This window comes from Gavialis gangeticus, unplaced genomic scaffold (genome assembly GCF_001723915.1).
Source record: "Gavialis gangeticus isolate Ggan-Ray unplaced genomic scaffold, GavGan_comp1, whole genome shotgun sequence".
Lineage (NCBI taxonomy): Eukaryota > Metazoa > Chordata > Crocodylia > Gavialidae > Gavialis > Gavialis gangeticus.
In genome coordinates this window covers 46,738,046-46,754,390 of record NW_017729000.1, presented here as the reverse complement: position 1 = coordinate 46,754,390, position 16,345 = coordinate 46,738,046, and the positions used below count along the sequence as shown (strand labels likewise).

The 16,345-nt window shown below is 46.9% G+C and overlaps 1 protein-coding gene across 2 annotated transcripts in view; it reads left to right on the top strand.

The window, feature by feature from the left end:
• Positions 1 to 16,345, top strand: part of SLC4A9 (solute carrier family 4 member 9) — an 82,093-nt gene that overhangs the window by 38,873 nt on the left and 26,875 nt on the right. For both annotated transcript variants that reach the window (XR_002095554.1, XM_019506593.1), the window contains exons 12-15: positions 2,312 to 2,367; positions 3,210 to 3,404; positions 6,971 to 7,084; positions 11,377 to 11,538. Coding sequence is in view for 1 of the 2 variants with exons in the window: in XM_019506593.1 (XP_019362138.1) it covers positions 2,312 to 2,367; positions 3,210 to 3,404; positions 6,971 to 7,084; positions 11,377 to 11,538 (527 nt within the window). In the remaining variant the exon portion in view is untranslated. The remainder of the gene's footprint in view (positions 1 to 2,311; positions 2,368 to 3,209; positions 3,405 to 6,970; positions 7,085 to 11,376; positions 11,539 to 16,345) is intronic.

Below are 16,345 nucleotides of genomic sequence, written 5' to 3'. Positions count from 1 at the left end.
AATCCCAAATGCTCTTGGAGCTGGTACCATCCTTGTTGCTCTCAGCAATGGGATAATTGTCACAGTTCCCTGTTTGCTCCCTGACTCATGCTACGTGCATATACACATTCCTGTTTGGTACACAAGGCCTCATCTCACTCCAGCAACTTTTCTGGGTTCCTCTTCTTTCCCCCTATGTTGCCTGTTAAATCTCCTTTTTTTTGGTGTTTAATTTACCTTTCCTCTTACTCCCTGTGTAGCCCTGGTTGTCTTGATGGACACGAGACTGTGCACCCAGATCCCACTGAGCTGAGCTGTTAGGTCCCCTCCAGAAAGAGAGGCTTCATCTCTTGCCCAGATGGCACATCAGTTTTGTGCTGAAGGGCTGCCTTCCCAATGCAGAGCTGGGATGCTTTGCTTGTTTCCCACATCAGAGAGAGGCAGTGTTTGACTGCCTCCACTTGGTGCTAGTCCTTTGCTGGAAGGCAGTGTGGAAGAGTCATTTCCACACTCCTGTCTGTCACGGGACATTTGCATTAGCATTTGGAAGAGTGCTCAGCCCAGGTACTGCTTCATTTCTGTTCTTCAGCCCCACTTACACCTCTGTTTCTCCTCTGTTTTGTCTCTTGCCCCATCCCTCCTCTGCTCCTCTCTCTCCTTTTCACCCCTCTGTAGTCAAGTCAGGCATCTTCCTCCTTTGCCTCCATGCTAGTGGCAGGATCATTGAAAATTAGAGAGACCAACCATCAGGCAACTAACTCTGGCCCCCATTCTGGGTGTTCCACAGACCTCCAGAGCAGTAAGTTCACATCATTTCTGGTTCCAATTAGTACAGATGCCTTAGCACACCGCTCCGGGCAGCCTAGGAACAGCACCCCATGAACGCAGCCCATAGCTGCCTTCCAAGCTAGCTGCAGTTTAGCCAACATCAGACAGTGCCAGGCTGGTGTGCTACAGCCTCTCAATAGCATGCTTCCTGGATTCCCATTCCCAGGTGTCCTTGGGGGCACTGAGACAGGCCCAAAATGTAGGGCTGTCCCAGAAATTCAATTGGGTCACTTTACTGGGAACACAGGAGAGAGGATCTCTTTGCTGTCAGCTCTGGTGCTTACTGCCACGGCAGCTCCTAACAGGTAGGAACAGGAACTGCAAGGGAAGTCCTGCTGTCTCAGGACACAGCATGTTCAGTCACCCTGTGGGAGCAGTGTGCTCAGCACACATGGGCTGTAGAGGATGGAGCATACCCAGGACAGACAGAATCTGTGCAGAGTTTAGCAGGCAACTTCCAACAAACCTTTGCTTAGCTTATGGAAAGGGCCATTTTTCAGATATTTGTAACTTGGCCAAATTTGGATGGGGACATCCCTGGCACCAGCATTACCCACCTGCCACATCCCATGTCCCTACTCCCAGGCAGGGAGGCACTGGAGTATCTCAATTAAACTACTAAAAGGTAACCTTTAATGTTGGCAAACCATGTATTTCTCTCCTCAGTTCATTCTCAGGAACATCCTGACCATTCTTACTCTTCCAAAATCAGAAAGCATGAGCCAGACACTTCCCATGGAAAATGGAAAATGTTAGTCACAAACTTGGCAAACCTGAAGCTACAGATAATGGATAGTGTTGGGTAAACATACACACAACAGTGCTCCCAACCCCACCTGTACTAAGGAGGCCCTCTAGAAAAGTAGCTGCAAATTAGGGGGAGGAGGCAGCACCATGTTCTCTCTCAGGAGGTGACAAATGTATGTTTCTCAGAGCATGATTTGGGAAGTACAGGCCTACCAATGTCCCCAGAGGACTAGTCTCAGTTAAACCCCTTAGATCAGAGGCCCTAAACTGTAGCTTAAGTGGCCTTGACCTCTAAAAGCCAACACCGGACTCAGCTGGCCAGGAGTCTTTGCATCATCTCTGCCTGGCACTGTACCAAGCAGTGTATTGGGAGGGAGGGGAGTGAACAGGGCTTCCACCCTGGGTGCTGCTTTGCCACACACAGACTTCTGGTGAGGGGAATTCTGGTGGTGCTCTCCACCCCCTGCAGATGCAGTGTTTAGTGTGGTCCGGGGCAGGGCAGCACAGGGTGCAACAAAGTGGGGGAGGGATGGGGAGCACCACCAGAATTCCCCTCACCAGGAATCTTTGTGTGGCAAAGCAGCACCCAGGGTGGAAGCCCTGTTCACCCTGACCTCTTTATGCTACTGCATCCTGGGAGAAAGCTCTGGGAGCTCATGCTACTAATTGGAACCACACAGTGATGTGACATCCTGGGATGTCACATCGCTGTGTTTGGGAAGGAGGACAGGAATACACACATGTTTTTCTCTTACAGGCAACTCCTCCATATTGAATAAGACACTGCTTCCAGACCCTGACAGCCTTGGGGAGGTGAGGCCCATTCTCTTCTGCCTTTAAGGGAAAGCAAAGGTCTAGAAGTGTGCATGCTCTGAGGTGGTGACTGGAGCAGGAGCTCTCTGTGCTCCTGGGACACAGCCAGGGTCTCTGTATCCCTCCAAGGAGCAGGAAGTCTCACTGATCAGCCATCAAAGTGGTGGAGGTGAAACAGGCCTTTGACCTGAGGAAACCAACTGCTATACTTATGGATGGCCCTGTCCCCCTTAGGAGCATCCACACAATTTATGGTGACCTGCATCCTGTCTCTGAGCCTGGGCTCCAAGGAAACTGGTACCAATGCCACAAAGTTCCTTCCCTGCGGCAGGAGGGGTATCCCTTTCAGAGCTGTGTCTTGGCAGCTTCCAGCTCAAAGAGACACCTGGCACTGGCGGGTGTTCATCCCTGATGTGTCTGTGACCCCTTTGAGCTTTTCATGTGGGCATGTGTCCACATGGTACCATCAGTTCAGCTGATGGCTGAACAAGGCCCATACTAGATCTGCCATAGCCTTCTTCTGTAATGGTGGGGTCAAAGTGTGCTGGCGTGGACCACCAGACACACAAACAGGCAAGCATCCAGTGTTAGCAGCCTGTAACTGTCACCAGCACTAGGCAGTTCCAGCGACACTTTCCTTCCCACCCCACTCTAGAGCTATCACTCTTCCAAGCTCTGGACAGTCTGCCCCATCCTTTGCTCAGGGCTGCAGCGTGCCTACCTATGGTAATCTGACAGTTTCACTCTGGTGCCTCTGATCCATCTGCTCTGGGCAGAGGGATGCTGTTCTTGAATGAGCAGTCTCTCCTCTTTGCCTGAAATATTTCTCTGTTTCTCCACAGTACTGGGCTCTGGAGCCTGCAAACAGGTCCCAGCTGACCAAGAAGGAATGTTTGCAACTAGGGGGCCACCTGGTGGGCACCAGTTGTAACTATGTGCCTGACATCACATTTATGTCCTTTGTCTTGTTCCTGGGGACGTTCCTCTGCTCCATGACCCTCAAGCACTTTAAATTGAGCCGCTATTTCCCCACAGCTGTGAGTATTCCTCTTCCCTTCCCATGCACTGACAGTTCCTACAGCTTTAGGAGGAAGTTTAGCTGCCTCTCCTATCTGGGCTTTGTACATGATCCTCACAATGTCCATTCCAGACCTACTTCCCTATGATCCTGTGATGATGGCTTTGTGTAGATAGAAAGCCCTTACAGAGCTCCAGCAGGTGCTGTACATGCAGACCTTCCTCTGAAAGCCCAAGAAATAGCCCTGAAAACAGGAATATTGCTTAAAATATTATAACATTTTACAGCTATTTAATCCAGCAAAGTCTGATGTCCCATGGATGGCCGAGGTTGTTGGGAGCCTCATGGCAAGCTGTGCTCTCTCCTGGAAATGTGTCTCTAAAATGCCATTAAGTACATACACAGTGCCTCTCCCTGACAGAATTTAGAGTAATTATAAGGAGGGGAAGCATCTTTATTCCCACTTTACCTTGAGGAAACTGAGGCACAGAGCAGATATAAGGCCATATTTTCAAATGCGCTTGCTCCCTTTGGGAGTCCAGGAGGATGCATTTAGGGGTATCAAGGTGGACTCTCAACAGCTGAGGAACCTAAAATTAGTGGCCACTTCTGAATGATAAGCATACATGTAATGGCCTGGGCCACAGTGCAAATGAATGGCAGCACTAAGAATAGAGTTTGGACCCAGCTCTGAATGGCACCCAACACATGATGAACAACGTTCAGAAAACCCCTTCCCTTTCCAGCACTCACAAGACAAGAAACAAGTATGCTTGAGCTCACCGTGGCTCACACGATGTGGCTTTACTGTTTCACTCACCAGCAGAAATATTAACTCTTATGTAGAAGTCAGTAGTTGTGATCAGTGGGCTATCCTGATTTTTAAAGGATTATCTGTTATAGCAGCAGAGATTGCAGGGTCAGTGCTTACCGTCCACCATACATTTTTCTATGCTCTCCAAAAAGTGGGAAGAGAGCCAGGAGACCTGCTTGGCTCACCAGCAATAGTAGGGAGCTACTGAAAAAGAAAAAAGAAGTGTACATGCAAGGGAGGAACAGCTCAGCAACAAGGGAGGAAATACACCTGTATCTCCAGGGCCTACAGATACAAGACACAGAAAACTAAGGCAGGCCTGGAGATCAAACTGGCAACAGGTATAAAGGACAACACAAAGTCTTTCTACAGATATGTAGGAAGCAAGAAAAAAATCAGGGTCCACTGTGAGACCTCTACTGAATACCCAGGGGCAGCCCACAGTCGACACATGTGAAAAGGCAGAACTCCTGAATATATACTTTGCGTCGGTACTCCTGAAACCCAATGAGGGCTGCTCTGACCAGAGGCCCAGGGAACAAGGGGAAGGTAACAACCTACCCAAAATCAGCCCAGAACAGGTGAAGGATCTTTTACAATGCTTGGACATCTTCAAGTCTGCTGGACCAGATGACCTGCACCCAAGAATCCTGAAAGCATAACCAAACTTATAGTAGCACCATCGGCCAAGCTATTTGAAGAGTTGTGGAACTCAGGAGTGGTCCCAGATGACTGGAAGAGGGCCAATGTGATGCCCATCTTTACGAAAGGGAAGAGGGATGACCCCACAAACTACAGGCTGATCAGTCTGATCTCGGTCCTGTGTAAAAGCTTTGAAAAGTTGGTTAAGGAGACCATCAACTACAAGCTGGTAACAGATGGGGTGCTAAACAGCAACCAGCATGCCCTTGTCAAGGGAAGATCGTGTCTAATGAACCTTGTGTCTTTCTACGACCAGGTCACTAACCATCTGGACAAGGGGCACGAGGTTGATGTCATCTACTTAGTCTTCAGTAAACCTTTGACTCTGTCTCCCATGGGATTCTTTCTAACAAACTGGAGAGTACTAGGCTGGACCAATCAACAGTAAGGTGGGTGGACAACTGGCTCAGAGGCTGCTCCCAGAGAGTGGTGATTGATGGGATGGCCTCATCCTGGAGAGTCGTCTCCAGTGGGGTCCCCCAGGGATTGGGGCTCAGACCCATGCTATTCAATATATTCATTAACAATCTGGATGAAGGGGTAGAAAGCACAATGATTAAGTTTGCAGATAATACCAAGCTGTGGGGAAATGCAGGCACACCAGAAGATAGGGCAAAGATCCAGGAGGACCTTGACAGACTGGACTTATGGGTGGAACGAAATCAGATGAGGTTTAACAGGGAGAAGTGCAAGGTCCTTGCCGTGGATAGGAAGAATTCTCACCACAACTATACAGTAGGTATGGTACAACATCTGAATGAGACTTGGAGGTACAACATCTGAATGAGACTTGGGTGTCACAATTGACTAGAAGATGAATGACACAATGGTGTGATGAGGCTGCCAAAAGGGCCAATAAAACTCTGGCGTACATCAGCTACTGTGTGGCCGATAGATCTAGAGAGGTACTCTTCCCTCTCTATTCAGTGTCGGTGAGGCCTCAGCTGGAATACTATGCCCAGTTCTGGGCACCACACTTCAAGAAGGACATGGATGAGCTCAAATGGATGCAAAGAAAGGCCACCTATTTGATTAAGGACATGGAGGGTAGGCCCTATGAGGAGAGGCTCCAGGAACTGGGCCTGTTCAGCCTGAGGAAGGGAAAACTGAGAGGTGACTTGATATCTGCCTACAGATACCTCAGGGGGGAGCATCAAGAACTAGTAGAGCAACTATTCAGGAGAGCACCTCAAGGGAGGATGAAGGCCAATGGGCATGAACTAATAGAGGTTAAATTCAGTTTGGATATAAGAAAAAACTTCTTCTCTGTAAGGGTCACCAGAATCTGGAACGCACTCCTAGCAGCGGTGGTGCAGTCGCCCTCCTTGGAGGTGTTCAAGACGAGACTGGACAGGCGCCTTGCTGAGTTCATCTAAGTCCAATACTTCCTGCCCATGGCAGGGGACCGGACTTGATGATCATACTGGTCCCTTCCAGTCATTTGATTCTATGATTCTAAGTATGTTTAGCGTTGAGCATTCTACATGCAGTGCAAGTACTGCTGATAGGGGGCACTCAAAATGCTCTTTTACTTTATCCCAAGTTCTCTCCATTACATACAGTGGCTGGCAACCTTCTAGGGCCCTGGGCTGGAACAACCTGGCTCAGGTCTGATGCAGGCCAGATGTTACCAGCCCCTGCGCTGCAGGAATAGAGGCGGTTAGCGTGAAGTCAGGCAGAAGGCAGAGTAGAGTTGCACATTATAAACTAACTACATCAGAGATGTATAAGCTTTTGTAAGCAATTGCTTGTTTTAGGAACAATTCCTTGTTTAGCAATTCCATCTCTGATTTAGTCAATCTATAAGATGCAACACTACAGGAAGAGGCTTAGAGTATGGGAAAGAGGAAGCATATTGTCATGGCTTCATTGTATGACTGCTTTTGAGTGCAATATGTCCTCAGGGGAGAACATCAGCATATCTGGGTTATACACAGTCCTCCTTCTGTTCCCTGAATGCACAGCAGCTAACTACTTCTAAAACCCCTACTAACCAGCTACCAGCTCTGCATACATCAGTCATGGGCCATTTATGCTAACTCCCCCAACTTCTTTCTTTGATCCATTAGCTGAGGAAGCTGGTGAGTGACTTCTCCATCATCCTGGCCATTCTCATCTTCTGTGGAATTGATGCTTGTCTTGGATTAGAGACTCCCAAGCTCATTGTCCCCATTGAGTTCAAGGTGAGAACTGAAAGCATAGTGGGGCTGCAGAAGGTAGAGAGGGTACATGAGAAGGATTGCTAGAGTGGAAGGAGATGTCTAGGGACTTGGGGGTGGGAGCGGGAGAGCTGGAAGATTAACTTGTATAGTGATAATGGCTGGGACTGGGAAAAAAGCCCGTGCAGTGAGAAATGCCTATCAGATCTTGATGTAGCTTTTCCCTTGGACTTTCTGCTGAGACCTTGGAGACAAGGCTCATTTTCATATTTAATTCTGAGATGCAATCTGTTCGTGCGAACTAGATGCAACCTTGAACTCCCATTAAGTTCTGCCTCATCCCTGAAGTGGACAAGATCTGAGATCCCCTGTTTCTGTTGGAAACACTTCTTGCTGAGTAGGTGCCATAGCTGGAGGGGATATAGCTGAATCACTCTCTAAGGCTCTGTTGCTGGGGACCTACAAGGACATGACTAATGTGGCATCCAACATGCTGTCCACACAACGTGGCAGGAGTCATTCAGCAGCTAACATAATCCTGTAACATTTTCAGCTGGGATATTTTCAGTGCAAAGGGTATGTCATCCTGGGATGCCCGACTTCTCATTACCCACTCTTTCCACTTTAAGGAGGGGGCCTCATAGTGTTCATCTTTGTGTCAGTCTGGGGCCCTACCCTTTTCTCCATAATTTGGAGGGGTCCTGGAATAAGAGCTGTTGTAAGGCCTGCCCTTCTGACCTCCCCCTTGGTCTCTTCCCCCATCCTGCAAAAGAACCAACAACCCTTTAATCTGTTCAGCAAGCTGACCATTGTAGCTGGTGCCTGCATGTAGAAGTTGTCTGCATTGTAGATGAAGCCAACATGCCATCAGGACTTGAAGGCTTGTCAGGACTTATCTGCAAACAGCCTGGGAATCAGGCAGCTCTCATCATAAAGAGGAGCTTTAGAGACAGGGAAGCCTTTGCCTGAACTCACCTGCCAGAGAGCCAGTTCAGACGGGTTCCCTGCCCACTGTGGGTGTAACTACCATAAGATCCGCCTTTCCCAAGGGGGAGACGGGCATCCCAGGTTCTAAGGTCATAAACCTTCTCCAGAATTGTTTAACCCATTGTGGAGGCCATGAAGAAAAGAGAAACAAGGAATTGGTATAAAAAGCTTCCCCTGGAGAGAGAGTGTCTTTCCCGTAGGAGCACTCAGTGAGCTCATTCACAGGCAGCTCAACCTGAACATTTCAGGAGTAGGAGGCAGAATGTTCACCTTGGAGACTGAAGTCTTCACTTAAGCATCAGAACAGCACAAGCAGTGACAAGGTAATATTTCCTCAGTTTCCTCAACCCTGCCCTGGAGTGAGACACAAGCTGTTTCCATCGTCTGGTTAGTTCTGTTCCTGCTGAAACTGTCCAGAAAGTGCACAGCATCTGAAAACTCCACTGATGGCTTTGTGACATGATCACCCCCCTACTCGCAGCTGGATGGAGAACCCCAGCACAGGACCCCAAATAGCCCTCTCATAAAATTGACTCCCCTTGCTGGCCTCTATAATAGTTGGTCACTTCCCCACTGGAAATGCCCAGTATAATTATAACTGTCTCCTGACCTGCTTATTGGCACCTTTCCTAAAGATCACTTCTCCACTCGCCCAAGATGTGTTAAATAGTACCTCCTTTCAGAAATGGTCTGTGTGAGACAGCAAGCCAGCTCCTCTTCCCCAGCCCTGCATACATACTAGCATGTGTGTGGCTGTCAGACAATCAGTGGCACATTCCATAGCATTAAGGTCAAGTCCTGAGAACTGGTGGGTGTACAGAACAAATTCAGAACAAGTGAAGACCTTGCTATGGAACAGGGAGAATTGGGTTCCTATACTGGGCCACTTCCCACCCTAGTGTGACTCTACTGTCTCCTCTGAGCTGGCATCTGGGATAAATCTGCTCATGTGTTTTTCAAGCAAACTCTTTACCTTTTCCCTTTCAGCAGTGCAGGGCCAGGAGGGATCTACAGAGACCCAGTGCAGATAGCACTGGGATTTTCCACTTGCCAAGCTGAGATTCTTGGACCCTTAACTTGACACCCTGTACTCTGCAGAGCAGGTTTCTGCTGGAGCTGTCCTTGCAAATAAGTAGGTGTGAAGCTCCAGCCAGTCCCACAGTCTATAAATAACATCAACTTAGCAACTGGGCGCAAACTAAACAGTCATGTAATCATTCAAATGATGCCACAGCACGCAGCAAAGCAGGAGACACAACTCAAGTCCGGGCTTGGGCTTCCTACCCCAGGCCTGGGTGTGGAAATGGATTAGTAGGGACTCCAAAGCTAGCAAACAGTCTCCATCTTATTCCCCAGTGCTCCATGCCTGGTGGATTGTGCTTCAGTGTAATGAGGTAGATGCCTGCCCAGCCTCCAAGCTGGAGGCAGAGTGCCATTTGGCAAATGCAGGGGAAATGTCAGGACTGAAAGGGGCAGCGCCAAGCACTCTAGCTAGAGCAGGGTGGTGTTGCAACTTGCTTTGGCTACTCTGTGTGTATTAATGTGCATTCAATAATTCATAACTGGGACCTTCCCTCCATAGATCTTGAAGGGCATTTATCATATTAAGCAGCATGCAGCACCCTGGAGGGGTAGGAGGGGCTCACTTATCCCTGTGGTAGAGAAGCTTCAGCTGAGGTGCCAAGAAAGCACTGCAATAATAAACAACAAGCCAATGGAAGGGCTAAGGATGGAGTCCAGGAGTTGATTCCATAGTTCCCCCTTCTAACCGCTGGACCACTGGCCTTTGGATATGCCCATTTTGGAAGGCACACCTATAGATCTGTTTTTACATGATCACGTGTCTAAACATAGACATGCAAAGATACACTGCACAAGAATCTGAAAGCTAGAGCCACAGAGCCTACCATGAAACCAGAATTGCCAGCTCTTGCAATTATATTATGGATCATACAAAAATAAGCCGTTTTTCCCAAAACATCAGCTCCTGGAATCATGCAGAGCTTTCATTTAACAAGAAACATTCTTGGCCCTTATAATTGCAAAAAATAGTTTGAACACATAACTCAAATGCAGCCTAGATGTTCAAAACCCAGAGAGCAGAGAAAGTGAGCTCTGCCTTTACTGCTTTTTAAACAAAAGCTTGCAATGTTTAAGTCAATCTCCTGATCTTTATGGGCCTTATCCATAAGTTTTCAATCCCTGTGGTCAGCAACAAGGTGAAGCCATGGCACAGACTCCCTACCACGTCACAGGTTCAGGTATTCTGTAGCTTCACAGAAATAGTCTCACCTCATCTCTCAGAATTTATACCCAATAGATCCTTGCCATACAAAAAATATCTCATTGGTTAATTGGTTTAGAGCCTGAGTGAGTGCAAGTGGGCAGTTCACAAGTGCCCATTTCATGAGTCTGATTCCTGCTATCCCCAGTGTGTAGAACAGCAGTCACCATTCCACTTAGTCTGGATGCCTTTTTTTCCCCCCATGTACTGCACTGCACATGTGGGGAGAGTGAGGAACTCACTGTACTGTGAAGCATCATGCAGCAGCTATTGCTGGAGACCAGCCTCCCAAGTTTCATGCCATGGTCTGATTGGCCAACCCACAAGAATCAGATGTTGCTCAAAAAGTTTTTTGCTATTTAGCAAATGCAGAACAGTATAAGTCACTTAAGACAGCCTTAGATAAGGCAGGCAAGCATTTCAATTGTGCAAATGGCACTAGCCATATGCCAAATCCCAGTGCTATCAATACAAAAGCACCACTTAAGCCAATTTAAACACACCTTCTAATTCATGTGGGAGCAGCCTCCACTCAGCTGTTTGCACTTCACTAAGCTCCTGACCTTGCTGCTCAGAGTGCCCTGTCTCTATTGCAAGCTTCAGAATTCAAAGGGGGCAAGGTACACTGTCCTGTGGAGAGTGGCACCCATGAGATCTGCTCTGCTCAAAAGTTAGCCCTCAGGACACTTGCAAGTAGAACATGGGTTTCAGTTCTGCCCCCACAGCAGAACTGGGACATGCACAGATTAAGGATTCTCTGGGCAGGTGGGACACAAGACCCTCCTTCTGCTTTTCAAATCCCTTAGTAAAGTATTGCAATAAGGACACAAGGTGTATGCAGCCTTCAGACCTCTGATCTAATAGTACCTTTGAAATGAACAGGACCTAATCAGATTCAGGACTGCACAGAAAAAAGAACAGTTGAGGTGGGCTAGAAGGATCCACCCATCCCACCTGTTAGGCTTCTTTTCTGACTGATAAATACAGCTGGGACTGTATCCTAGCCCTGTGATATATTATGTAACTCTTCTTATTCTCTGCAAAGCCCACCAACCCACAACGAGGCTGGGTTGTTTATCCTTTTGGAGTGAACCCCTGGTGGATGTGCCTGGTGTCAGCAGTTCCTGCCATTCTAGTAATCATCCTCATCTTCATGGACCAGCAAATCACAGCTGTCATCCTCAACCGCAAAGAGTACAAGCTGCAGGTCAGTTCTGGGAAGGTTGGCTCAAGGGTGCCAATGCTGGTAGGGCTGACTTGGGATTAGAGGATGCTAGAAGTGGTGGGCAGACCAGACAATCTCCCAGGTTTTCATAGATTTCATAGACATTAGGGCTGAAAGGGACCTCACAAGATCATCGGGTCCAGCCCCCTGCCCAAGGGGCAGGAAATCAGCAGGGGTCAAATGATCCCAGCAAGATAGGCATCCAAGTGTTTTTTTGAAAGTATCCGGTTTTGTTCTTGGACACAATGCAGGGCTAGGTTTCCATCGCAGTTGCCTAGCACAGTTAAAACAGCTTACAGAAGAGGGAGCTTGTCAGTCTGGGCACCAAATCTTGCTGTGCTTCATGTGTTCTGGACGTGTGACTTCTAATCATCTTGCAGTCATAGGGGTTTTCTGTGAAAGTCCTTCCTGTCCCCAAACAGCAGGCCAATTGCAGGCCAGGCCCTACAGGGCTATGTGTACATGCAGAGCTGAGAAAGCAAGTGTCTGGGCTGTGTTCTTTTTCAGTTTCCACCAAGATGGAGAATCTAGCTAACTGGGGACTGAAGACTTGGGATGCTCAACTGGAAAACAATGGAACCTCTGATCTAAATGTCTGCATTTAGGAGTGTTGTGATGTTTGAAAACAAAGGGGCTGTACAAAACTCGGTAGTGGGTAAACACTCAGCATGGCCTACTCAGGTGGAGTCTTGTGCTAATGTGGGTATACGCTTGTTCCAGTATATTTGTATAGCACTGCATCATGTGCCAGGGAGCAAGGTGCTGAGTCCCCTCAGTTGACACTTCTTAGCCCTTCCCAAGACTGAGCACTCAGGGTGTGTCTAAAGCCTTTCAATACATAGGAATCCAGTCCCCAGCAAAGCAAGTAACAGCTCCTCTGAAGGAAACATGCTTCTGGAAGCATCATCTTATAGAGAGAAAAAATGAAGGATAGAGACTTTGAGGGCAGGTCTTACTCCACCTAATAGGTGCACAAGAAGACTTTGGGGTCTAAGTATGATCCAATTCCACCTTGCTTGAGTCCTGGGGAAAGCATTAAAGCACTTGTGTAACACACCGTCATCTTAGCCTTAAAATAAGTTACTGGAAAAAGCAAAGAGGAGGAGGACCCACCCACCTTTTGCACTAACATTTGTTCAGGAACTAGAGCAGGGTAGAATAGGGTCACACTTAGGTGCCTAATAAGTAGATAAGAATCTGGCGCCAAGCAACTTGCCCAAAGTTACCAAATGTTAATCAGGACTAAAGGCCAAGTCTTCTCCATGGGCCCTGGATCAAACCACTGGGCCACACTGTGCACTTCAAAAGGTGCCAGGAAGGAAGTCTCTGTCTGTGCTCTTGGTCTCCCTCTCTTTCTTTCATTTGCCATAGACTGACTTTCAAATTCCAGCTGCATGTCCCAGTTTTAAACTGGCTGGACTGTGTGGGAGAGCTGAGGAAGTGATACTGAATACCAGCATGCCCTCTGACACTGCTGTGCTGACTGATCTGTAGCTTAGCCCATGGTCCCTGACTGTCGGGGCTATTTACTCAGGGCTGAGCCTGTTGGCACTTGTTGTCTTCATTAAATTTACTGAGGTTTTCCCTAACCTGTTCGCACAGCCTGAGCTCAGAGCTAATGACAAAGACTTCTCTGAACATAAGACTTTATGCTAAAAGAACCAATTTTCTGGACCTGGGAATACATATAGTTTGGCCTGGCAGCACTGGGATTGTGACTAATCTGATTGTTCTTGCATTGCTTGTTCACTTTCCTTCTACACATCAAACTCATTTCCTAAGAGGAATCAGCAGGAAGATGCACAGTCCCATTCCTTCCTCTTTGCAGCATTGTCCTGCAACAGCCATCTTGTCAGTCCCAACTTTCTGCTTTCCTATAAAGGCTAGATAGAAATGCGCAGGTAGATTTGGGGAAGAGAAGGAGAAAGTGACCAGAGGTGCTATGAAAAGCCTTCAGATACCTCAACACAAAGCAGTGTCCCCACCAGGACCAAAGGAATTTGTATTTGTGAGGAATCTGGCAAATGCAAGTGCTGAGTCCTCTTCACTGTGGTCTGGGGTCAGAGTGTGTTTGCTGAACTTTCAGTATTGTCTGTGTTGACCCTATTCCAGGTGGAGCATGCGTCTTATTGCATGCAAGGTAAGAATTTCTGAACAGTGAGATGGAGCCAGATTGTGTCTGCTTGGTTCTTTTAGGTGTTGACTTGTAGGGCAGTTGGTTCTAGTTAAGGTTAATTCCTGAGAAAATCCTTTTCTGTCTCCATTTTTGTTAAAGAATCTCTCATAGCTTTGTTTCCTTGCCTGCCCACCTCCTCTGTTTGGGTAACCTTCTCACATAGTGGTTGTCTACAGTGTGGAATATTGCCCTCAGTTGCTCTATCTCAGGGCTCTTCTCAACCTTCCGGCTGTATTCGGACCAGACCTTTCTTTTTAACCTTCTGTTGTAGGCTAGGCCACCATCAGGATTAGTTATCTGGGAGACAATGGCTATCCACCTTGCTCTGCCCCCATCCCCTATGGGGGCAGGGGGATGAAGCTGTAGGAAGAGCAACCCCTCTCACATCCCCTGGCTGTGGAGCACACTTCTGCATGCTGTTGCAGTGATTTTAGAAGCACTCTGATGAAGGAGGGGCACAGTAGGGGGCTGCATGTTTGTCTGTGGTCTAAATCATTCCACACTTGATGTGCTTCTCATCAGACTGGAATTTGGAGCACTTCAAATGTAAGCTTGATAAAGGCCTCAGAGATTACCAGGTTTCTATCTGTATCATGGCCTTAAGATGGCAGCCCTTCAGACAAAGAATGGCCACTCACTAGTCAGCAACAACCTATTGATTATCTTCCAAGAAAGAAACCCAGTTTCTCTCAAAGGAAGCCAACCACTTCTTTGTCCAACAACTACCCTACACCATCATCAATGCAACATGTTTAACAGAAAGTTGAGCATCAACCAAGAGAGACCAGAACCATCCCTGAATCCTCTATTTTTACTGTGTATCCCTGATTTCCCAGGCTTGGCCTGGAAGAGACACTGATAAGTGAGCACTAGAAGTTATTTCTTCTGTGTACCCAGTCTCATACCCACCTTGTTTTTCTGTCTGCCTTCAGGAATTATTCTCACATAAAACAATTGAAAGGCAGTGCAGCTGCCTTGCTTTGCCTAGAAGTTCCAGAGAAGATATCTCTGGAATTCAGAAAAAGAGGTTTCTACTGCTGATGTTTTCTTATTCTGAAGAAAAAGCGGGCATATTTGTTTTGTCCTCACATCTGTATGCCACTTCAGATTCAGGATGGCAAAACTTACCTTCATCATGCATTTTTACAGGCTCAAGATAATTTGTGCCCCTCACTTTGGAAGATGCACACTTCTATATTGTGACCCATCTGGCTCAGTGTCTTTATTTTCCATTAGGGCCCAACTATTAACCAGTTCTTCCAGTTTCTCTCTGCGCAGCACACAGAGTCTTCATAAAATGCATGCATGTAGCAGTATGGAGACAAGGCATTCATGGCAATCTGTATCTAGATGATTGGCTTAGTAGAGGTTGGTCTCATCAAGGTGGTACCACAGCCCTAAATGCTGTCCTTGACCGGTTCAGAGAGTTGGGCTTGATAATAGACAATACAAAAATATTGCCCAATTATTTACTGACAGTAAACTTAAAGGAACTCTGATAAAACTAGATGGACAAAGGCTTGCCTGCCAAAGGCAGACATTTCAATTTATCAAGACTAGCATCTCCAATGGCAAGACAAATCCATAAATCACAATGGGAACCTGTCTCAGATATATCAGGCATATAAGCCATATTGTCAGTTTGCAAGTACATAACTAGACTTCAACTACACACATTACACAGCTGGCTGAAGTCAGCATAGTTCTCTGAGACATCAAATGGACGTGCATTTTAGAGTCCCAGCTTCTATCTGGTTTTTGCAAAATGTATGGAAAGGAGTAATCTGCTCCACCTCTTTATTTGTAAAAGCACTGATTATGGCACATCTGGAACATGTTGGGGACTCACCCAGACCATCTCCAAAAATAGGGAACTTGGTCCTCAATGGAGGTAAAACTCCATGCAAACTTCTTGGAAGTCAGGAAATCAAATACGTTTACAAAGCCTTCCTGCTGACTGTAAAGACCTCTACCAGACAGATCATAATAGGCAATATGCCTGCGTTGTAGAATATAAACCAATAGGGAGATGCCTATTACTCACCCCTATGTCAAGAGGCATTCAAACTACAAATGTGGTGTTAACTTTATGGGGTAACCCCAAGTCCTCTTCCATATCCCAGGTGCAACCATTTGGAAGATTTTCTCAACAAACAATCTGTCACTAATCCTAAATGGTCTCTGAAGAACTCTGTCCTTAGATTGTATTTCACCAATGGGAAGACCTTCTTATAGATTTGTTCACTGCAAAAAGAATTTTCCTTATGACTACCAAACCAAAATGTAAATTGGTTCAGATAGACTTGAACTTTTTTTGTCCGGGTTTTTGGCAAACATATCTTCTTTGAAGATCAAATCAGTTTCTGAAATCACTTCCAGACTGCACAGACACAGTAGCTCAGAACCATGATCACATTTTTTCTGCTGCCTTGAAATTAGTGTTGGTTGGTTAAGTGCTATTGACAAAAACTATTTACTACAGGCTTGGGGTTCTGGGTATAAGTGAAAACTGCACTGGGAGCCTAGATAAAGAGGGGCTGGTTGATCTCTCAAGATGTGATTTGCATTAGGTGAAACCGGAGAAGCTGGACTGGCTGGAAGCTGAGAAGTTAT